Source organism: Myxine glutinosa, chromosome 1, assembly GCF_964187855.1.
Source record: "Myxine glutinosa chromosome 1, kmMyxGlut1.1, whole genome shotgun sequence".
In the NCBI taxonomy this organism is placed as follows: Eukaryota; Metazoa; Chordata; class Myxini; order Myxiniformes; family Myxinidae; genus Myxine; species Myxine glutinosa.
The window spans coordinates 44,776,921-44,801,930 of NC_136261.1; the positions used below are offsets into that span (position 1 = coordinate 44,776,921).

At 49.7% G+C, this 25,010-nt stretch overlaps 1 protein-coding gene across 3 annotated transcripts in view; it reads left to right on the forward strand.

The window, feature by feature from the left end:
- The window catches only part of ABCD3 (ATP binding cassette subfamily D member 3), a 73,915-nt gene that overhangs the window by 40,554 nt on the left and 8,351 nt on the right, over positions 1-25,010 (forward strand). For all 3 annotated transcript variants that reach the window (XM_068110464.2, XM_068110474.2, XM_068110492.2), the window contains 3 exons: positions 19,690-19,809; positions 19,902-20,006; positions 20,106-20,162. In XM_068110464.2, the coding sequence (XP_067966565.2) occupies positions 19,690-19,809; positions 19,902-20,006; positions 20,106-20,162 (282 nt within the window). The remainder of the gene's footprint in view (positions 1-19,689; positions 19,810-19,901; positions 20,007-20,105; positions 20,163-25,010) is intronic.

Below are 25,010 nucleotides of genomic sequence, written 5' to 3' on the forward strand. Positions count from 1 at the left end.
TGCTGGGAGAGCCATCTAGCGGTGGTCATTTGAAACTCTATGCCCCGCCCTTTCAAGTGGTAAGAGGTTCATTTATGGGCGGTTTGTGGTTGCAGAGATATAGCGATTTCAAATCGAGTCCATATTTTTGAAACACCCTGTATATATGCACGTCTTCAAATATATATATATATATATTGTTACTGATCGCGGTTTAAGATGTTATGATGGGCCGAGCGGATGGTCCAACCGCGACCGTTACAGGATCCCCGACTCACCCGATTCACCCAGAACTTTGGCCGTATCGCACCGCAGCTGCCCAATCTGGGAAAAGACTAAAACGACGAAATGCAAAGAGGAAAAGGAATAAGACGAGAAGACGGACAGAAGAGTAATTGGATTTATTGTACACACACAAGCAAAAAGGAGCAATCAAGTTTATTTACAACACATAAGACGCAGGTGACACAGTGCAAATACTAGCTTATACAGACTTAATTAACCCAGGGACAGAACAAACAAAACAAACTCACGTACACAAGAAGGGTGGAAAGGCAGGAGGTGGATGGCTGGAGGGAGAGGAAGGTCCAAGGGGGGGTCCTGCAGCACGATCGGCGCGTTTAGCAGCCGCCGTTCCTTTGCGGCCCTGCTCAAAACCGCCGTTCAGGCCCCAAGCTGCTGTTGTGGCTGCTGTGGACGTCGCGTGCTTTCCCAGGACTTGTCCGACTCGTCTGGTCCAACCCCTCAACTCTTTCTTGGTCCACTCACTCTTTACCACCGACTCCTCACCGCAACCAACGCAACCACTGACCACCACCACCGACTCCTCACCGCAACCAATGCAACCACTGACCACCACCACCGACTCCTCACCGCAACCAACGCAACCAACTGACCACCGACTCCACCGACTGACTCTGACCGACTCGTCTCTTGCGCGCGCGCCTTTATAGCGCCTCTAGCGATCAAGCCGCCGGCCTTCAGGACACGCCCATCGGTGTGCTCACCTCGGCCCTGGTTGGTCATGCGACCCTCTGGCTCCCCCCTTGATGACGACGGGTGGGCACTTGTTCAATGGTGGTTTTGGAGGGGAGGTAATTGGCAATCGAGGCTCGGCAATGACGAACGGGGATGTGAAAGGAAATGGAGATTTTGGGGATGGGAATGAAAGGGGATCTATTCTCTTCCACTGGTGCAATGGAGTACTTCAATTAATGGGAGACACAGCCTTACTCTAAAACACAGAATAAGATATAACTATCAAACAGGGGTATTCTATTATTGGCTGACGTGTATGCTTGTGGACTAATTATGGGATGCCCTTTCACCTTTACACAGCTCCGGAGGCAGGGGGGCGCAGAATAAACAATAATCATCACCAATTTACCACAATACAACACAATCAAAAAAATACAGGCCTCATATCCGCAACACTGCACCCTCCTCCTCTTAGGCACGTCCCGGGCCTACAACTTTTATTTAGTGTGACACGTAGGTGTAGTTCCCTCTACTTTTAACTTGACCCTGAGTGCGACAGTTTTAAAACATAAATAAATGTGTCCCGCTGCTCCATTGCACCCTGCCTAACAGACTTACGCCCACAGTTAACCGAATTGCGGAATGGTCTTCAAACTATACACTGACGGTGGGAAGCATTATTTACAATGACGCTATTTTTATTTACAAAACTAACCCAGGACCTGTGATTGTTCTTTCTGGGGGGGAGACAGTCTGCTCTGCATCGACGCACCATGAAAGCACCCAAAAACGCACCAATACACACCCAAGCACCAATCGGTGCAGTCACCAGTGTTCATCAATGTTCAATGCATGTTCAATAAAAATAAAATCAACAACCCCTAACCCTGCAGGTGATCTCTTGCTCTTCGGCTCCCTCTGCTGGTTATTATTATTTGGTCTTCCAGATGTTGTCATTCTTTCATTTTCTTACTGGCGGCCTATTTTCAATAAAGTATGCCCAATGTGTCCTTTTTATTTTCTTTATTTATGGCCCACAGGGCCGACTACGTGTGGTTCACCTGTGGGGCATCGGTGCCCTGTGGCCTAGGTCCGCCAGCAAGATTTCGGGCCCTCATGGCCGGTTCCAGCAGAGGGGCCATGCCCCAACCCATGGGGTCCATAAGTGGTGCTCGGCCACAGGCATGTGGTCCATAATGTGGTGCATCGATGCAGACAGCTGGTTCTGGGAATTTCGGGCGCACAATGGCTGACCCACGCACGCTCCCCTCGGCGCCCAATGGCGCACAGGTCATGTGGGAGACAAAAGGGGAAAGACAAATGAGCGAGGGGTAAGGTCACAAGGGTACACATCAATAAGGCAATGCAAGGCGAAATGCGTACGGAGGGCGAAGTGAGAAAGCTCGTCCCTACCGTACGTCACCCCCCTGTCACCTACACTACCCTTGCCCTTACCCCATATTTACAAAATCTACCCATTTACAAATTCGTCACTACGGTCACGTCTTCCCCATATTTCCTCTATACCAAATTCGTCTCCACAATCCCTCTACTTCAAAATTTGCCATCACCAAATTCATCATCAATCCTCATAAGGAGGAAGAGATGGAACGTCAAAGCACAATGTCACACCCACGTCATGATGCGTCTCACAATCCAAACATTTGCACAGTAAAAAATAATCAAAACATGGCATGGTGTGGAGTACCTGTCACCTCAGGTGAGTGGATGCAGATGGTGCGAGGAGATCCTTCATCCTAACTATCCTCTAAATGATTTTAACACACTTTACACTACCCGGGGTCTCTCCCCGCCAATCCATTGGCCAACTCACACTATGGGTTCTAAAAACCAATTCCCATTGACCAAACTGTGGTGCTTCTCCATTTGGGGTCTCACTCCCCCGATTCATCTCCCGGTGTCCTCGCACAATTTCTGGGCTGCGACGTGTAGCTCTCCCAGCAGGTCTACCCACCTGCACACCTCCACCACTGCAGTTGCCACCCGAGCTTACCTAGCTCCTCACCCTAATCTAACTAACTGGGGAAAGCCCCTCCTGGCTCTGTCACCCCACTCGGTGCCCTCTGGCACTGGGCTACCCGGGTCCGTCCTCCGGATCCTCGGGCCCCATCCACACAACTACTACCGGCTCCCAGAGCCCACCTGCGGCCTCACCTGGCCGACATCCTCACAGTGGTGGAGTGCCCAACCAACTACACACACTAACAGGCTACACGCCCAGCCATTTCCACAACACTAATGCACCCATCCAAAGACCATTCTTTCACCCGCACCACAGATGCCAATATCCAACCACAATTTACCTGTACCCTCTACCTAACACTTACACTACCCACCCCGGGTATCCGTGATGGGGGTCCACTCTTCCCCCATTCACACCTTCGCACCATCCACTCCACTCCACAATTTCCACCATACTCACTCCACGACCATCCATTCCAATTCTCCATTTATTCCACACTACCATTCTCCATACCTGTTGTTGCACCCCTGTGCCCTCACACCTGGTGCCACCTGCACCCTCCTTTCTTCCTGGACCATTTGGTCATCACAATACACATCACCATCACCATCACTCAAACACTGCTCCACACACCTGTTCAGTTGCACACCTGTGCAATCACACCTGTTCAATTCTCAAACACATGGCATCATCTCATCTAACTACTCCCCTCTGAAACTTGCGCTTCCCAGTCGTCCCTTTAAACTATTGCGCTCCCACATCATTATCATCCACGCTAATCTACCTGCGTCCACACTACAGGTATCCTTGTCACTAACTAACCTTAACGTCACCTAATGTCATCTTCGCTAGATCCCTACACACAATATCCTAACCCACCCAGGCTAGTTTTCACTGCCATACACCCCATAAACTATAGCGCATTTGCCCCCTTTTCGTGAGGGATGGTGGATTTGCCATCCCACCACATCGGGGGTCTTACTATCAATTTCGCTCGTCCAAATCCAACCAATTCAAAAATTTTCCATTTACTGCCAATTCTCCGTACCAATCATCAAATTTCGCCTTTTTTTTTCTAATTTCGGGGCCAAAACACTATCCTCATCACCCGTCTACTTATTAGATCCTCTCGGTGCGCCAATTCCCTTCTAAAGCTCGGCTTCGTACAGCCGAGCAATGAACGCGGGTTCTTTCGTGCCAGCGGCTGGATACGTCCCGCATTCGGGGCAGGGGCGGGGGCTTACCCGGGCCGAGATCCCACGCACCACTTCGGCGCGGAGCCATCCAATTGCCCAATCTCGACCTGCCGGAACGTCTCAATAGAAAGTGGTCGCCATGACGACCCTTCCTATCGGGCTGCCCGCTCCGCCTAGTGGAGCCCGGACGCGGCCGTTCCAAGCGAAGCCCAGCGTGGATCGCATACGGCGGTCCTTTCGAACCCGCCGTGGCTCGGATCCCCACTGGTTCTCGCGGCACGCGAAGCCCGGCACGCACCGAGGGCCCGATTCGGCTAAAAGTCGCTCTAACCGCTAACCCGGTTACCGTCGATGCCTCACCTGCATGGTTACACGCATACGCTACCCCTTTCTTGCTCATACCTCCAGCTGTTCCCATGCTCCTCGTACCTTTCCTTACACACCTCGGTACACTCATTCCGCTCACAGACTTGGTCACACACCTGACCACCGAACACCTTGGCACACATTCGTCGCTCGCACACCTCACCAACACACCTCTTCGCGCCCCCTCCTCGGTCACCTCCTCTGTGACAATCACAGGTGTGCTCTCACCCGCACACCCAACCACGTGCCTCATGACCAACTCAAGTGTGCATTCCCGCACACGCTCTACCATTCCAGGTGTGCATCCTCGCTCACCTGTCACAACCAACTCACGCTCCGTGCCACTCTCACTACTCTCACCACCACTCTTGACAACGCACTCACCCTTACTCTCGACAGCGCACTCTTTCCTCATGCACCTGTCCGTTACACACCTTTCTCGCGCATCCTCTTGCGCACACTCTCCCGTTACATCCTCTGTAACACTCACCACAGGCGTGCATTCTCCCTTACTCTTGACAGCATGCGCTTTCCCCATGCACCCGTCCGTTACACACCTTTCTTGCGCATCCTCTTGCGCACACTTTTTCGTTACTTCCTCCGTAACAATCCCCACACCGCGCTTCCATGTGCTCCCTCGCACACGCGCTACTACCGACTCACTCTCGACAGCACACTCACTAGTCGGCGCGCACTTTTTCCTCACACACCCCATGGTCGGACATTCTCGCACACCTCTTTTTTCGCACACCAGACCTGTCGCACACTTCACCAACGGCCTTTCACGAACACCCGGATCCAAACCAATCCCCAAGCCGACTGAAGCTTTCCTCACATCATATACATTGCCACTCACCTCCGTACCTCGTCGTCACACCTCCTTTGCCACCTGCAAACTCTTTATTTGGTTAGTGAGCATCACATCATGAGTTGAGCACCGACCTTGCACATATTCCATCACCTCCTCCTGGATTTCTCTTTTAGTTTCTGTCCGTCCTTTCTTAATTTCACTCACCTCTTCTTCCACTTCCTCTAATTTTTGCTTCACCTCTTTTATTTCCCTGTGCGTCTCCTCAAGTTCGTCCTCTAAGGCTACCGTGACCGTCTCTATGTGCATCCTCACCTGCCGGTCCTTTGTCTCCATTATCTCTGTCACCTCGTCCACCCTCATTGTCAGTCCCTCACGTACCATCTGACATTGCCTCTGTGTCGCTATTAAGTCTTCCTTGATGTCTCTTTGTGTCGCTTTTAACCCTCCTAGTACCGCAGTGTTCCTTTGAACCTGCTCCACTAACTCCGTTTGTCCCTCTGTCAGCTGTTCCACCTCCTCCGTCAGATCTTCTATTCCCCCTTGTAACTTTGCCGCCCCATTTCTCACCTCTTTCTCCATACGCTTCTCACCTCGCTTTACCTCCTCGCGTAGCCCCGAAACCTCCTCACTTACACCTCGTCGTATCTCCTCTTTCATCTCCTCCATCTCCTTTGTAGATGCCACCCTCATCTGTCCCAATTCATCCCTCTGAGCATCCAATTTGGTTTCTACCCCGATTTTTACCTCCTCTATCTGCTCTCCCATTTGTTTAATTTCTCGGGCGGATTGCTCCCCTATTTCCCTCAATTTGTCTTCCATCCTATTTTCTAACCCCATTAACCCATTTTTCACCTCTCTTATCCCATTGTCTAACCCCTCAAATTTCTTGTCTAATCCCTCACCGGTACCCCTCGCTTCGTCCCTCATTACCCCCATTTGGCCCCCTATCCTGTTTTCCATCCCTTTGAAATTATCGTCTGTTTTTACCATAAAGGCCATCATCTGTTTCATAAACAGGTCCAAATTCATTGGCATCTCTGGCTCGGCTGCCGCGACCACGGGCGCGGCTAAATTTGGCGCCACAATAACCATGTGCGCGAGGGCGCCATTATGTGCGCCTGATACCCCCTCAACCACATTGCCAATGTTCTCCTCCTCTCCTTCCTCCACATACATTTCCCCGAGGTCCTGGGTCGATTCTACCCCGTCTATCTCTCCCACCGGCATCCCGTCGCCTTGACCAGCCATGGCGTGATTTCAAAATTCGGGTTTTGTAAAACAAAAGCAAATTTCACCGTTAATAATTTCGAGCGCGTGAAGCGCGCTTCGGGTCCAATCCCACTTCCCGACACCAATTGTTACTGTCATAACACAATTGGTGTTCCAAAATTTGGGCCTAACAAATTTAGTCCCAGGTCCGAATCCCAACTCCTGACAACCAATTGTTACTGATCGCGGTTTAAGATGTTATGATGGGCCGAGCGGATGGTCCAACCGCGACCGTTACAGGATCCCCGACTCACCCGATTCACCCAGAACTTTGGCCGTATCGCACCGCAGCTGCCCAATCTGGGAAAAGACTAAAACGACGAAATGCAAAGAGGAAAAGGAATAAGACGAGAAGACGGACAGAAGAGTAATTGGATTTATTGTACACACACAAGCAAAAAGGAGCAATCAAGTTTATTTACAACACATAAGACGCAGGTGACACAGTGCAAATACTAGCTTATACAGACTTAATTAACCCAGGGACAGAACAAACAAAACAAACTCACGTACACAAGAAGGGTGGAAAGGCAGGAGGTGGATGGCTGGAGGGAGAGGAAGGTCCAAGGGGATCCTGCAGCACGATCGGCGCGTTTAGCAGCCGCCGTTCCTTTGCGGCCCTGCTCAAAACCGCCGTTCAGGCCCCAAGCTGCTGTTGTGGCTGCTGTGGACGTCGCGTGCTTTCCCAGGACTTGTCCGACTCGTCTGGTCCAACCCCTCAACTCTTTCTTGGTCCACTCACTCTTTACCACCGACTCCTCACCGCAACCAACGCAACCACTGACCACCACCACTGACTCCTCACCGCAACCAACGCAACCACTGACCACCACCACCGACTCCTCACCGCAACCAACGCAACCAACTGACCACCGACTCCACTGACTGACTCTGACCGACTCGTCTCTTGCGCGCGCGCCTTTATAGCGCCTCTAGCGATCAAGCCGCCGGCCTTCAGGACACGCCCATCGGTGTGCTCACCTCGGCCCTGGTTGGTCATGCGACCCTCTGGCTCCCCCCTTGATGACGGCGGGCGGGCACTTGTTCAATGGTGGTTTTGGAGGGGAGGTAATTGGCAATCGAGGCTCGGCAATGACGAACGGGGATGTGAAAGGAAATGGAGATTTTGGGGATGGGAATGAAAGGGGATCTATTCTCTTCCACTGGTGCAATGGAGTACTTCAATTAATGGGAGACACAGCCTTACTCTAAAACACAGAATAAGATATAACTATCAAACAGGGGTATTCTATTATTGGCTGACGTGTATGCTTGTGGACTAATTATGGGATGCCCTTTCACCTTTACACAGCTCCGGAGGCAGGGGGGCGCAGAATAAACAATAATCATCACCAATTTACCACAATACAACACAATCAAAAAAATACAGGCCTCATATCCGCAACAATATATATATATATATATATATATATATATATATATATATATATATATATATATATATATAAATATATATATGTTGTGTGTGCAAGAGACGAGATGGAAGGGAAGTGGTGTGAGAATGGTGAAGGGTAGGCAGGGACAGAAATACAAGTTTGTGTGGCAAGGGTGCCCGGAGGGCGTGAATGGTGTTGGTGTCCTGTTTTCTGAGGAGTTTGTAGACAGTGTGGTGAGTGTGACTAGAGTGAGTGATAGGTTGATGATGGTGAAAATGATGATTGGAAAGCTCTTGGTGAACGTCATCTCGGGATATGCTCCGCAGGTTGGTCGAAGCGATGAAGAGAAGGACAAGTTCTGGTGTGCGATAGAGAAGCTGATGGAAAACGTGAAAGATGAGGAAGTTGTTGTGGTGGGAGGAGACCTGAATGGACATGTGGGAAGGAGTATGGATGGTTTTGAGGGAGTTCATGGGGGTTACGGATATGGTGTGAGAAATGGAGAAGGTGAAAGGATTTTGGAGTTTGCTGATGGAGCTGATTTGTTGATTTGTAATACTCAGTTCCAGAAAGAGGACAATAAGCTTGTTACATACACGTCAGGTGGGTCGACGACAACCGTTGACTACCTGATGGTGCGTCGGCGAGATAGGGGGCACCTCCGGGACACAAAGGTGATCCCGGGGGAGGAGGCTGTTTCACAGCACCACTTGGTTGTCTGCGACATAAGGGTGAAAGGTGCGAGGAGAGCTCGGCGGGTGAAGTACCAACCGAGAATGAAGGTGTGGAGGTTGAAAGAGGTGACAGTAAGGGAGGCATTAAAAGAGAGGCTGAGTAGGGTAGAGGATGATGTGGTTGAGCTTGAAAGTGGTTGGATGTCAATGAAAGCTAGTCTGTTGGGAGCCGTTGGTGAGGTATGTGGATGGACAAAAGGACCACCGAGGCACTCGGAAACATGGTGGTGGGATGTTGAGGTTGGAAAGAGGATTGACGAGAAGAGGAAGAAGTTCAAAGAGTGGCAGAAGGCGAAGGGTACGGGAGCAGAAACAGCAGAGCATGAAAGTTATAAGGCAGCCAGGAAGGCTGCAAAGAAAGAGGTAGCAAAGGCGCAGGAGGCATGTAGGAAAATGTTCGGAGAACGCTTGGATTCGGAAGAGGGTCAGAAAGCAGTATTCAGGATTGCAAAGCACATAGCGAAAGAGAGGTGTGATGTGATGGGGGTGAGTTGCTTGAAGGATGAAGTGGGACAAATCGTTGTCGACCCAGATGGAATTAAAGGAAGATGGAAAAGATATATGGAAATGCTGTTGAATACAGAGAATGAATGGGATGGCAACATAGAGAGTAACCCAGTTTTAGGACCGGCAGAGAAGATAACTGAGAAGGAAGTTGAGGAAGCGATAAAAGCAATGAAGAGTGGAAAAGCGGGAGGGCCGACGGGAGTTGTGGGAGATATGTTGAAGGCAGCAGGAAGTTGGGGTGTGAAGAGAATGACAGAGATCTGTAATCTGGTGGTGAAAGAAGGCCGCATTCCAGTGGATTGGGAACTGAGTACCCTCGTCCCTCTATACAAGGGGAAAGGTGACCCTCTGGAGTGTGGCTCGTACCGAGCGATAAAGTTATTGGAGCATGGAATGAAGGTATTGGAAAGGGTGTTGGAGAGGAGGATAAGGAAGAAAGTGAAGATCGACGAAATGCAGTTTGGATTTATGCCAGGAAGAGGAACGACAGATGTGCTTTTCATTGTGAGGCAGTTGCAGGAGAAGTACATGGATAAGAGGAAGAAGTTGTTTTTTGGGTTTGTTGATCTGGAGAAAGCATTCGATAGGGTTCCACGCAAAGTATTGACATGGGCATTGAGGAAGTTAGGAGTGGAGGAATGGTTGATCAGAGTAGTGATGGCAATGTACAAAAGAGCACGCACAGCTGTAAGGACGAAGGACGGGAACAGTGGTGAGTTTGAGGTGAAGGTGGGAGTGCATAAGGGGTCGGTACTAAGTCCACTACTATTTGTAGCTGTGATGGAGGTGCTGGCTCAGACCGTAAAGGAGGGTTTACCGTGGGAGTTGTTGTATGCAGATGATCTGGTGTTGATTGCGGAAAGTATGGATGGACTGAAGGAAAAGATGAACAAGTGGAAGGAATGTATGGAGACAAAAGGTCTGAAGGTGAATATCGGAAAGACAAAGGTGATGGCAAGTGGTAAAGCATGTGGTGAGGTGGAAAGAACTGGGAAGTGGCCGTGTGCTGTGTGCAGGAAGGGTGGCGGAGTGAACTCCATTCAATGTACAATGTGTGCTGAGTGGGTTCATCAAAAATGTAGTGGTCTGAGAGGGTCATTAACCAGTGTGGCAGCTACATTCAAATGTAAGGTGTGCACAGAGGGAGCTGCAGATGGAGGAAACGTTGAGTTGGATCTTGGAGACGGCGTGAAGCTGGAAGGTGTGAAAACATTTTGCTACCTCGGAGACATGCTGAATGGAGAAGGTGGATCAGACTCGGCAACGGTTGCTCGAGTGAGATGTGCATGGAAGAAGTTTCGGGAACTGAGTGGCGTGCTGATGAGGAGGAGAGTGTCGCTGAAGCTGAAGGGAAAGGTGTATGCTGCATGTGTGAGAAGTGTTATGATTTATGGGAGCGAGACATGGGTAATGAACGTAGAGCAGCAACGAAGGCTGGAAAGGGTGGAAATGCGAATGGTTCGATGGATGTGCGGAGTATCGTTGAGAGAGAGGAAGACAAATGATGAATTGTGAAAGATTATGGGAATATTGCCTGTGATTGATGCTGTGAAGAGGACCAGGTTGAGATGGTTTGGTCATGTATTGAGGAAGGATGAAAGTGACTGGTTGAGAAGAGTGATGGAAGTTAATGTAGAAGGAAGTAGAGGACGGGGAAGACCGAGAAAGACTTGGCTAAAGATGGTGGAAGAAGAAATGCGGGCAAGGGGGTTAACAAGGAGAGATGCAGAAAATAGGGCAAAATGGAGAAGATTGTCATGGGGGCCGCAAGGCTAACCCCCGCTCTAGCAGGGAACATGGCCTTAAAATGCATGTTGTTGTTGTTGTGTATATATATATATATATATATATATATATATATATATATATATATATTATATATATATATATATATATATATATATATTATATATATATATATATATATATATATATATATATATATATATATATATATATATATGTACATATATATATATATATATATATATATATATATATATATATATATATATATATATATATATATATATATAGTAACGGATTTGAGAATCCTGTAATTTTTGTAAATACCACCCTTTGTAAATGTCATGATCTGTGTAAATACCTCCATAATTGTAAAGGTCAAAGGTCGTCCCCCTTAGTTAATTCATCGCATACACCTAGCCAATCTTAGAACCTCTAAATAGTTATTCCCTTATTATGTGTTCCAGTTTAAGGCTCTGTTTCCCAGTAATTGACACTCCATTGCACCGAATCAAATAAGGATAGCTCCCCTTCAATAATTACATTTCCCAGCCAAACTCTCCCTCTCTGGGAAAAGCAGCTTGACAAGCATGGGGTGCGCGCCCTCTCAACTGGCCTGGGTTTGGAAGCGGCGTTCGCTGCTATGGTGAATATGTGCTCCGTTCTCTGTTTGGACAGGAAGGGCGGAGTCGCCGAAAAGAGATAAGCCCAGGGCGCGCCACGAGGGGCGGGGCTGTTCAGCCCCATGTCCGAATAAGGATACAAGCCCGTGGCTCGCCACGAGGGGCACGCTGTTCGGCTCCATGCCCAAATAAGGATACAAGCCCGTGGCTCACCACGAGGGGCACGCTGTTCGGCTCCATGGCCAAATAAGGATACAAGACCATGGGATTGCCATATAAGGCCACAAATCAGAGCACGGGGGGGGGGGGGGGGGGGGGTTACCCAAAACGGCCGAGGGCATGTCACACCCCCGCTTGAGGAGAGACCAGAGGAGATACCAGAGGACACGAGAGAGAACGTGCTGCTGAACTGGTATGAGGAAAGGACATACGAGAAGAGAACGTGCTGCTGAACTGGTACGAGGAGAGGACATACGAGAAGAGAACGTGCTGCTGAACGGGTACGAGAGCTGGGTGCGTGTTGAAGGAGCTGGGTTCGAGGCTGGAGAGGAGAATCCCAGCACTACCGACCGACAGAGAGAGAGAGAGTCGTGGGTCGGGACACAACCTCGCTGGAGGAACGAACCTCCTGCCATCCCTATCATCATTCCCCGTGTAAGTCTGATTGCCGTCCGTCCTTTATGTTGTCTGGGGTATAAGTAAGACTGTATAGATAAGCTAGAAATTGCACTGTGTCTTCTTCCATTTACTGTATATTACTTTGATTGTTTTTCTTCCTTTAGTCTTGGGTAAATAATAAAAAATCCTGTTATTTCCTACCTTTGTCTTCTTCTTCTTCTTCTTCTTCTTCTTCTTCTTCCTCGTCTGATCGTCCTTGTCCCTTCCATCATTGAGCACCTGTGGCACGATTCGGCCAACGTTTAAGAATCGGGTCTAGTTTCTGTTAACGGTTCGAGCCGCGGGCTGCCATCCGCTCAGCAAAATAACATCTTGTCCACGGTCTCGAACGAGGTTGCTCACCTGCCTCTCTGGAGGGAGCTGGGCAGCTTCAGGACTCACGTCGGTCAATCGCAGACAAGGGGATTAATTCCCCCTTGGTAAGGGGAAAAAGGGCTGATGGTGAGATCCGCAACAATTGGTGTCAGGAGTGGGATTTGAACGTGGGACTAAATTTATTTAGCCCAAATTTTGGACACCAATTGTGCTATTGGCCGCAACAATTGGTGTCAGGAGCGAGATTCGGACCTGAAGGGCGCTTAGCGCACTCAAAATTTGGAGCCGCCGAAATTGTAATAACATCTAAATTTAAGTCGTGCCATGGATGGTCAAGGCGGCCGGATGCTGGTGGGAGAGTTAGAAGGGGTAGACGCGACCCAGGACCCCATGGAGGAGGTGGGAGTAATAATGGAGGAGGAGAGCAATGAGGATGTGGTAGCAGAGGGTTCAGGTGCACGAGATGGCGCCCTCGCGCACGAGATTGCAGCAGCATCAAATTGCGCCGCGCACGAGGTTGCAGCAGCACAAAATGGCGCCTCGCACGTGGGTGCGGTAGCCGAGCCCGCTCTACCAGCGGCCTTTGACATGCAGGGCCTCATGGCGCAGCTGCAGGCAATCATCCAAATGGGAAATATGGGATTGAGGAATGACATGGGAAACCAATTTGTAGGGATGGAAAACAGAATGGGGGAGCGATTGGAAAATCAAATCGGGGGGCTAGACAATAAATTTGAGGGTTTAGACAGTAAATTTGGGGGTTTAGACAATAAATTTGAGGGTTTAGACAATAAATTTGAGGGTTTAGACAATAAATTTGAGGGTTTAGACAACAAATTTGAGGGGTTAGACAACGGAATGAAAGAGGTGAAGACTGGGTTAACGGGGTTAGAAAACACAATGGAAGGCAAATTGAGGGAAATAGGGGAGCAATCCGCCCCGGAAATTAAACAAATGGGAGATCAGATAGAGGAGGTGAAAATCGGGTTGGAAACTAAATTGGATGCCCAGAGGAATGATTTGGAACAGATGAGGGCAGCATCTACCAAAGAGATGGGAGAAATGGGGGAGGAGATCAGACGAGGTGTGAGCGAGGAGGTCGCGGGGGTACGCGAAGAGGTAAAGCGAGGTGAGGAGCGTATGGAGAAAGAGGTGAGAAATAGTACGGCTAGGTTACAGGGGGGAATAGAGGATCTGACGAGGGGAGTAGAACAGCTGACGGTGGGACAAAAGGAATTAGGGGAGCAAGTGGAGAAGAACACTGCAGTAATCGTGGGGTTGAAGGCGACACAGAAAGAGATAAAAAAAGAACTCGTAGCGACGAAGAGGGAATGTCAGATGGTACATGAGGGGTTGACAAAGAGGTTGGACGAGGTAACAGAAGCAATGGAGACGAAAGAACGGGAAGTAAGGATGCACATAGAAACGACCAAGGTGGCATTAGAGGAAGAAATTGAGGGAGCGCACCGGGAAATGAAAGAGGTAAAGCAAAAATTAGAGGAAGTGGAAGAGGGGGTGAGTGAAATTAAGAAGAGACGGAGGGAAACTAAGAGAGAGATAAAGGAGGAGGTGATGGAATTGGAGCAAGGTCTGTGCTCAAATCGTGATATGTGCTTACTAACCAAATAAAGAGTTTGCAGGTGGCAGAGTAGGAGCAAAGACGAGGTGCCGAGGTGAGTGGCGATATACTCGGAAATGTATATGGTGTGAGGGGAGATTCAGTCGGCTTGGGTGTTGGTGTCGACCCGGGTGTTCGTGAGGGACCAATGGTGAGGTGTATGACTGGTCCGGAGTGTATGGAAAGAGGAGGTGTGCACTGTGCAAGGAGGTCCGACTAGGGGGAGTGCGGAAGGTATTTGTGAGCCAGCGTGTGCGGCGGTGATCGGGTGTGTGCAAGAATGCACCCCCATGAGTAGTACGGAGTATGTACCGGGAGAGAGTGCGACAGGTGCACGAGAAAGGTGTGGAACAGGGGGGTGTGTAAGGAAAAAGTGTGCGCCGAGGAGTGAGTGTGCTGTCGAGAGTGAGTTGATCATGGCGCGGGTGCGGGGGGGCACCTTGAAGCGCGTAATGGGGAGTGTTACAGGGGATCTAACGGAAGAGTGCACACCTGTGGTGAGTGTTACGGAGGACGTAACGGGAGAGTGTGCACAAGAGGATGCACGAGAAAGGTGTGTAACGGACGGGTGCATGATTACAGAGTGCGCTATCGAGAGTAAGGGTGGATGCGCGACCGAGTGTGGTGGTGAGAGTGACGAAAGTGACACGGAGCACGAGTTGGTTGTAGCAGGTGAGAGAGGATGCACACCTGGAATGGAAGGATGCACACCTGGAATGGTCGAGCGCGTGTGGGAATGCACGCTTGAGTTGGTAGTGAAGCACGTGATTGGGTGTGGAGAAGAGTGCACACCCGTGGTTGTCACAGAGGATGTGACCGAGGAGTGGGCGCAAAGAGGTCTGTTGATGAGGTGTGCGAACGACGAGTGTGTGCTAAGGTGTGCGGTGGTCAGGTGTGTGACGAAGTCTGTGAGCATAATGAGTGAACCTGGGGTGTGTGTAAGAGAAGGTGCAATGACGGAGTGTATGGAGACACTTGGATGTGCGAATAAGGAACGGAACGCGTGGTGTGAGCATGCAAGTGAAGCATCGACGTTAAACGGAGCAGCGGTTAGATCGACTTGTAGCCGAAGCGAGCCCTCGGTTCGTGCCGGGCTTTGTGTGCAGCGTGAACCAGCGGGGATCGTAACCACGGCGGTTTCGAAAGAACCGCCATGCGCGATCCACGCCAGGCCTCGCTCTGCACGGTCGCGTCCGTGCTCCGCTAAGCGGAGCGGGCGGCCCCCACCCGCATTCATTGCTCGGCTTCGCGAAGCCGAGCTTTGCGAAGGTAACGACGCACCGAGGCTCCAGTGAAAGGACATGCGGTAGGGATAGGGAATTTGTGATTGGCAAAATTTGATTGGCAACTGATGGGTAGAATGATTGGCAGTGATTGGCAAATTTTGATTTGCAGGAAATTGGATGGGCCAAATTGATAGTAGAGGATGCCGATGTGGTGGGATGGCAAATCCACCATCCCTCACATCATATGGGGCACATGAGCTATAGTTTTATGGGGTTTGGCAGTGAAAACTAGCCCGGGAGGGTTAGGATAAAATGTATAGGGACCTAGAAATGACCATAGGTAACTGTAGATTTAAGTAGCAACATTGGACAGGTAGTCGGGGACATAGAGAGGTTAGAATGGATGATAATGACGAGGGAGCGCAATAATGTAAGGGGCGACGGGGAAGCGCGAGTTTTAGCAGGGCACCAGGTAGATCAGATGATGCCGTGTGTTTGAGAATTGAAAGTGTATTTGGAAGTGTATTGTGAAAAGTGTGAGGTGATTGTGAGTTGTATTGAGCGTGGAAGTGTATGGAGCAGTGTATGAGTGAGTAATAGTGATTGAGTGTTGTGTTGAGCAAATGGTCCTGGAGGAAGGAGGGTGCAGGAAGCCCCAGGTGTGATGGCACAGGTGTGCAAATACAGGTGTATGGAGAATGGTTGTGTGGAATACATGGAGTATGGAATATATGGAATATATGGAGTATGGAATGGATGGTGTGGAGTGAGTATGGTGGAAACTGTGGAGTGGAGTGGATGGTGCGAAGGTGTGAATGGGGGAAAAGTGGACCCCTATCACGAATACCCGGGGAGGGTAGTTTAAGAGTTAGGTAGAGGGGGTAGGTAAATTGTGGTTGGATATTGGCATCTGTGGTGCGTGGTGGAAGAATGGTGTTTGGATGGGTGCATTAGTGTCGTGGAAATGGCTGGGCGTGTGGCCTGTTAGTGTGTGTAGTTAACTGGGCACTCCGCCACTGTTAGGATGTCGGCCAGGTGAGGCCGCAGGTGGGCTCTGGGAGCCGGTAGAGTTGTGGATGGGGCCCGAGGATCCGGAGGATGGACCCGGGTAGCCCAGTGCCAGAGAGGGCACCGAGTGGGGAGAGCGCCAGAGGGCCTTCCCCAGGTAGATAGGTTAGGGTAAGGAGCAGGTAAGCTCAGAGGCAACTGCAGTGGTGGAGGTGTGCAGGTGGGTAGACCTGCTGGGAGAGCCACACGACCCAGTCCTGAAATTGTGCAAAGGCACAGGGAGTTGAACCGGGGGGAGTGAGACCCCAAATTGATGAAGCACCACAGTTTGGTCAATGGGAATTTGGTTCTTAAAACCGCATAGAGTAAGATGGCCAAGGGATTGGCAGGGAAAGACCCCGGGTAGTGTAAAGTGTGTTAATGTCATTTAGGAAGTAGTTAGGATTGAAATCTCCTCGCACCATCTACATCCACTCACCTGAGGTGACAGAACTCCACACCATGCCATGTTTTTATTATTTTTGTGCAAATGTTTTGGATTGTGAGACGCATCATGACGTGGGTGTGACATTGTGTTGATGTTCCATCTCTCCCTCCTTATGAGGATTGATGATGAATTGGGGATGGCAAATTTTGGATCAATGGGATTGTGACGAATTTGGTATAGGGGAGATATGGGGAAGACGTGACGGTAGCGACGGATTTGTAAATTGTAGTGCAATGTGTAGATTTTGTAAATACGGGGGTAAGGGCCGAGGGTAGAACAGGTGACGGGTGGGGTGACGTACGATAGGGACGAGCTTTTCTCCGCTCAGTCTCCAGGCGCACCTCACCTTGCATTGCCTTCATTGATGTGTACCCTTGTGACCTTACCCCTCGCTCACCTGTCTTCTCTGTCTTCTTTCCCCGACCCGAGGATCGTGCTCTCTGTGCATTGAGGGGGAGCGTGCGGGGGGGCCGTGTCTGTGAGCCCGAAACTCTCGCAACCACAGCTGCCTGCATCCACGCACCACTTATGGACCACAGTCTGTGACCAAGCACCACTTATAGACCCCACGGGTTGGGCCATGGCCCCTCTGCTGGGACCGGCCACGATGGCCCAAGAAGATCACAAAGAATTGAAAGACAACATCAGGAAGAACAACGGCCAGCAGAGGGAGCCGAAGAACAAGACCACCAGTGTTGTTTTTAATTGAACTGTGATGACTGTGCACTGATTGGTGCTTTATGGTGCTAGGGTGTTTTGGTGCTCTTTATTGGAGCTGGTGCGTCGATGCAGTGCATGCTGTCTCCTCCCCTCCCACAGGAATTTATTTTGGTTTCCCTAAAAGAAAAATCACAGGTCCTGGGTTGCGTTTTGTAAATAGTCCAATTAACGTCACTTGTAAATAATGCTCCCCACCGTTCATGTTTAGTTTGAAAATAATTCCGCAATTCGGTTATCCTGTGGGCGCGAATCTGTTAGGTAGGGTGCAATGCAGCAGAGGGACATACTTATTTGTGTTTAAAATTGTCGCACTCAGGGTCAGGTTAATTGTCGAGGGAATTACACCTACGTGCCACACTAAGCTAAATTTTTATAGGCCTGGGACGTGCCTGAAGGAAGGAGGGTGCAGTGTAACGGATTTGAGAATCCTGTAATTTTTGTAAATACCAACCTTTGTAAATGTCATGATCTGTGTAAATACCTCCATAATTGTAAAGGTCAAAGGTCGTCCCCCTTAGTTAATTCATCGCATACACCTAGCCAATCTTAGAACCTCTAAATAGTTACTCCCTTATTATGTGTTCCAGTTTAAGGCTCTGTTGCCCAGTAATTGACACTCCATTGCACCGAATCAAATAAGGATAGCTCCCCTTCAATAATTACATTTCCCAGCCAAACTCTCCCTCTCTGGGTAAAGCAGCTTGACAAGCGTGGGGTGCGCGCCCTCTCAACTGGCCTGGGTTTGGAAGCGGCGTTCGCTGCTATGGTGAATATGTGCTCCGTGCTCTGTTTGGACAGGAAGGGCAGGGTCGCCGAAAAGAGACAAGCCCAGGGTGCGCCACGAGGGGCGGGGCTGTTCAGCCCCATGCCCAAATAAGGATACAAGCCCAGGGCGCGCCACGAGGGGCGCGCTGTTCGGCTCCATGCCCAAATAAGGATACAAGCCCATGGCTCGCCACGAGGGGCGCGCTGTTCGGCTCCATGCCCAAATAAGGATACAAGACAATGCCATTGCCATATAAGGCCACAAATCAGAGCACGGGGGGGGGGGGGGGGGGCGGTACCCAAAACGGCCGAGGGCGTGTCACACCCCCGCTTGAGGAGAGACCAGAGGAGATACCAGAGGACACGAGAGAGAACGTGCTGCTGAACTGGTACGAGGAAAGGACATACGAGAAGAGAACGTGCTGCTGAACTGGTACGAGGAAAGGACATACGAGAAGAGAACGTGCTGCTGAACGGGTACGAGAGCTGGGTGCGTGTTGAAGGAGCTGGGTTCGAGGCTGGAGAAGAGAATCCCAGCACTACCGACAGAGAGAGAGAGAGAGAGAGAGAGAGAGTCGTGGGTCGGGACACAACCTCGCTGGAGGAACGAACCTCCTGCCATCCCTATCATCATTCCCCGTGTAAGTCTGATTGTCGTCCGTCCTTTATGTTGTCTGGGGTATAGGTAAGACTGTATAGATAAGCTAGAAATTGCACTGTGTCTTCTTCCATTTGCTGTATATTACTTTGATTGTTTTTCTTCCTTTAGTCTTGTGTAAATAATAATAAATCCTGTTATTTCCTACCTTTGTCTTCTTCTTCTTCCTCGTCCGATTGTCCTTGTCCCTTCCATCATTGAGCACCTGTGGCACGATTCGGCCAACGTTTAAGAATCGGGTCTAGTTTCTGTTAACGGTTCGAGCCGCGGGCTGCCATCCGCTCGGCAAAATAACATCTTGTCCACAGTCTCGAACGAGGTTGCTCACCTGCCTCTCTGGAGGGAGCTGGGCAGCTTCAGGACTCACGTCGGTCAGTCGCAGACAAGGGGATTAATTCCCCCTTGGTAAGGGGAAAAAGGGCCGACGGTGAGATCCGCAACAATATATATACTGTATATACACACACATCTTCAAATATATATATATATATATATATAAATATATATATATACATGTATAAGGCCATACAGTTACTGATATGTCCGGTTTCAAAACTTAACAGTATTATTGGTAAGTTACTCCTGTGTTGCTACTTATTCTTCAGAATTCTGTTTGTGTTTGAGGTTTTGGAGGGTTACCTGGCCCGAGTTCAGCTTGCTGGTCTACTGGAACGAGAGGGTGGTTGGTCAAGCACACGAGACTGGACTGATGTGCTGAGCGGAGGGGAGAAGCAGAGGATGGCTGTAAGCTATCACACTCAATACATAACTCTTCTGTTAGAAGTCACGCTCGTATTGATACAACTGAAGTGTTTTTGTGATTCATCTTTTTGCAGATGGCAAGGTTGTTCTACCATCAGCCACAGTTTGCCATTTTAGATGAGTGTACGAGTGCAGTGAGTGTAGACGTGGAAGATTCTATTTACTCACATTGTCGTCAGGTATCCAAACCACCTCTCATTATGCAGTAACCGCAACCATCTGGCCTGCCATGGCCTCCTCATATAATGCTCGTCGTCCCTTTTTATTGTGTGCTCCAGGTTGGAATAACCCTCTTCACTGTCTCGCATCGGAAATCGTTGTGGAAGCACCACGAGGTGAGATGCAGTATTCCCTACTACATGTTTTTCTTCATCCTTATTGACAGCCAATCCCCATCACTTCTTCATCCTATCTTCGCCAATACCTTTCCTTGGAAATGCTTTGTAACAACAGATACTTTAAGAGGATATTTGTTTGTTGTCCAAAGAAGATGTGAACTGACTTTGCCAGAGATCTTCTTTATCGCCACATTAGGTTTAAATATTTGTTCTTTTCCGACCTACGTTATCCTTCCTACTTTTTTGTCCAAAGATGAATGCATCTTTTGTTTTTTCTTGTACATGTATTTCATTTTCATTGCACAGTAAATCATTGTCAAAGTTTTTTGGAACACGGATTTGTTTATACGCATGGAAATAAATGTGACGCTTGTTTCCTGAACATGCATCAAACTTGATTACATGAGGGTTTGAATGTGGTGCTGTGACCACGTCATGTACAGAGGTGGCATCTCCTGCCATCTTCTACCACACATGCTGTTTTCAGTCAGCATGGTGCCACAGTCGAGTGAGCTTGTGCACAGGAGATTTCTCTAACCCAATGGTATGTAGCCACATACTGTACCCTTAAATAGAGTATGGCACCGAAACATGCCCCCTCTCCAAGTGGTAGTGGAGTGAAGAAATCCTATAAGGTTATGACATCAAAAGAGAAAATCACGATTTTTAGACAAGTTACTTAGCGGGATGAGTGGAGCAGAATAGTCTGATTTCCTGGAGTTTATAAAACAGAAGAAGGCTATCTTTCATGTCGATCAAGGATCGTCTTGCACGTCTTTATTGTGGAAATGCATCTGGCGTCTTTAAATGCAAACCTTTCTTGCTATGACATGCCCACCTTGCCACCACGATATATATATTGTTACAGACGTGGCTTGGATGTTATTCACCGAGCGGTTTTGGGATGACCACGTCTGCACAAGATTATACTCGATATTATACCCGAAGCCGAACGTTGACTAGTCGCGCGATGCTAGGTCAATGAAGGAACAGACACACGGCTGGGATTAAAATGACGACACCAGGGATACGGTTCTCAAGACCTCCGGAGGAGATTATATTCGTGCGGAAGGTCAGATTACAGGGACGAGAGGTACAACATAGAAAGACAAGCACTTAGACACAATCTTATATTATTCCCGGACAGACGACAGACAAACGGAACAACGGCTGACTCACACGGGGGTTGATGGCAGGAAAGCGGGTATCGATGGCTCAAGGTGCACTCTTGGCTCAAAGCAGGGTACACGGTTCGGTCCAGAGATGCGGGGAGGTCTCGTCGCAGCGCTCAGAGGTGACGTTCTTTCTCAGGCCTCTCCAAACTCAGGCGCATCTGTTTCAGCGCTCGCAGGTCCTTCTTTCTCCAGCTGGGGGCGCATCTGACGTCACGTCCGCTACGTGGCCGCGTATATCCGGCGGGGAGTGACACGCCCTCGGCTCGCTAGCGCCGCCCCAGATGGAATCGGTCCGCCCTTCTGATTGGGTGCGGGGGGTTACCAGGCTCCGCCCTTGAGGAGGAGCTGACAGCCAGCCCCTCCGTGGTAACCCCGTGGAGCGCGTGGTCAATGGCGCTAATCGAGCCGGTGTGAGGACGCATCCTCCCCCGCTCCGCCGCCATCTCCTCTGTTGTTGTTGTAATTGTTGGGGAAGAAGATGGAAGGAGGTATGGGAAAGGTCCTAAACTCACTACTGATGCCATATAATCACATTCTGGTGCAACGAAGAGTCATAATTAATGGAGACGAGGCCTTAACTGACATAGAATAAGAATAACTAGGAAGATGCCCAAAAGTTGTCTACGTGTGGTGCGGTGGACCTGGGCACGACATTTAATGGGGGAATAAGGGGAAGGTCGGCTCTACTGATTGTTATTTACATGCAATGGGACTAGGGAATGGGGGATTGGGGAAAGTTGGGGAGTATTGGAGAAAATAGGGGAATATTTACAAGCGGATATGGAGGCCAAATTCCATATTCGCAACATTGCACCCTTCTCTACCCTCGGGGCGTCCCGACCCGATAAATTTTTACCTACTTTAGTGTGGCACGCAATGTAGTTCCCTCTACTATTAACTCTACCCTGAGTGCGACAGTTTTACAGATATTCACAAATGAGTAAATATGTCCCCCTGCGACGTTGCACCCTTCTCCTCTCAGAAACACACCCACAGGATAACCGAATCCGGAAAGAATTCTCAAACTAAACATACAGCCGGTAGGGAGCATTATTTACACAAGACTACGCTGATATTTACACTACGATCCAGGACCTGTTTTTGGAGGGACACATGCAGATGTTATGCATAGAGAGAGCGCGCTTGCCAGCATCGATACACCAACCCACGAGTGCTCTGTGGCCGACGGCCTTTAATAACGTGCAGAGCACCCTTCCCGAGCATCAAAAGCACCACCCCACCACCAATCGGTGCAGTCACCATTGTTCATTGGAATAAAAATAAATTCGACAACCCCTAACCCTGCAGGTGTCTCTTGCTCTTCTTGTGGTGCACTTGGTGTTAACTAAAAGTGGTTCACCTGTATGGCATAGGTGCCACGTTGACCCATAGGTCCTTCCACGGGTGGTGCTTGGCCGCAAAAGAACTGCGGTCCATTGTGGGTGGCCACAAACATTGCGGTCCATATGGTGTATCGATCCCGGCAGCAAACAGCGAAAGTGCAGGCCCACAACTGCGCAGCCAGCACCTCTCTCTCCTCTCTCTCTACCCCAAAGCCAGATCCTCGGAGGTGGGAGACAAAAGAAAAGACAAGTGAGTAAGGTGGTGAGGGCGCAAAAGTGCACGCAATGTAAGATGATGCACACTGGGGGCACATGGGAACCAGGTGAGACAGGTACGTTCCTACCGTACGCCCCCCCCCCCACCAGGTAACCTACATGGCCCCTCCCTTACCCCTTACTGTATCCACGAAACACAACACTACCCATAAACATCTACTTTACAAATCAACAAACATCCCTACTGTCTTCCCCGTTCCTCCCATAAACCAAATTCGTCTTCTCTCCCTCCTAACCAATCAAATTTGCCATTTTCAACTCTCATCAAAATTTGCCATTTTCAACTCAACATCAAAATTTGCCATTACCAATTCATCATCAGTCCCTCCTAGGGAGGGAGAGATGGAATCACCCCAATGTCTCATCCACGTCGTGATGCGTCTCACAATCCACACAGCAATTTCATTTCCTGCAACCAAACAAAGAAAACACAGGTGTGGAGTCATCATCATCACCACAGGCAAGTGGCTGCGTATGGTGCGACAGGTTCATTAATCCTAACTATTTCCTAAATGACTTTAACAACTTTACACTACCCGGGGTCTTTCTCCGGCCAAACCATTGGCCCTCTTACACTATGGGTTCTAAAAACCAATTCCCATTGGCCAAACTGTGGTGCTTTTCAATTTGGGGTCTCACTCCCCCGATTCATCTCCCGGTGCCCTCGTACAATTTCTGGGCTGCGACGTGTACCTCTCCCAGTGGGTCTACCCACCTGCACACCTCCACCACTGCAGTTGCCTCCGAGCTTACCTGCTCCTTACCCTAACCTAACTACCAGGGGAAGGCCCTCTGGCACTCTCCCCACTCGGTGCCCTCTCTGGCACTGGGCTACCCGGGTCCATCCTCCGGATCCTCGGGCCCCATCCACAACTCTACCGGCTCCCAGAGCCCACCTGCGGCCTCACCTGGCCGACATCCTCACAGTGGTGGAGTGCCCAACCAACTACACACACTAACAGGCTACACGCCCAGCCATTTCCACAACACTAATGCACCCATCCACAACACCATTCTGCAACCGCACCACAAATGCCAATATCCAACCACAATTTACCTGTACCCTCTACCTAACACTTACACTACCCGCCCCGGGTACTCGTGAAAGGGGTCCACTCTTCCCCCATCCACACCTTCGCACCATGCACACCACTCCGTACCACTTACTCCAACTCTCTCCACACACCTGTACCTGCACACCTGTGCTCTCACACCTGGTGCCACCTGCACCCTTCTCTCCCCAAGCGCATTCGCGCTGATCCACAACACTCACTACTCATACACTGCTCCACACACCTGTCCAGTTGCACACCTGTGCAATCACACCTGTTCAATTCTCACACACACAGCATCATCTCAGCTAACTACTCCCTTCTGAAACTTGCGCTTCCCAGTCGTCCCTTTAAACTATTGCGCTCCCACGTCATTATCATCCATACTAATCTACCTGCGTCCCCACTACAGGTATCAGTCACTAACTAAACTTAACGTTACCTACTGTCATCTTCTAGGGCCCTATTGATATAACCTAACCCACCCGGGCTAGTTTTCACTGCCATACACCCCATAAACTATTGCGCATTTGCCCCACACATGGGAAGGATGGTGGATTTGCCATCCCACCACATCGGGGGTCTCTCACTACCAATTTTGCACATCAAATTTCAACAAATTAAAAATTTGCCAATCACTGCCCATCATCTGCCAATCACTACTGCCAATCCCTTGCCAATCACCAAATTTTGTTTTTCTCCAATTTTGGGTCCAAAACACTAACCTCATCACCCAGTCGACTCACTAATACCTCTCGGTGCGCCAATCCCTGTCCAAAGCCCGGCTTCGTAAAGCCAAGCAATGGATGCTGGTTGTTTTGTGCCAGCGGCTGGATGCGTCCGGCACTCGGTGCAGGGACGGCGGCTTACCCGGGCCGAGATCCCACGCATCACCTCGGCGTGGAGCCATCCAATGTCCCGATCTCGACCTGCCGGCACGTCTCAACAAAACGTGGTCGCCATAACGACCCTTTCTATCGGGCTGCCTGCTCCGCTTAT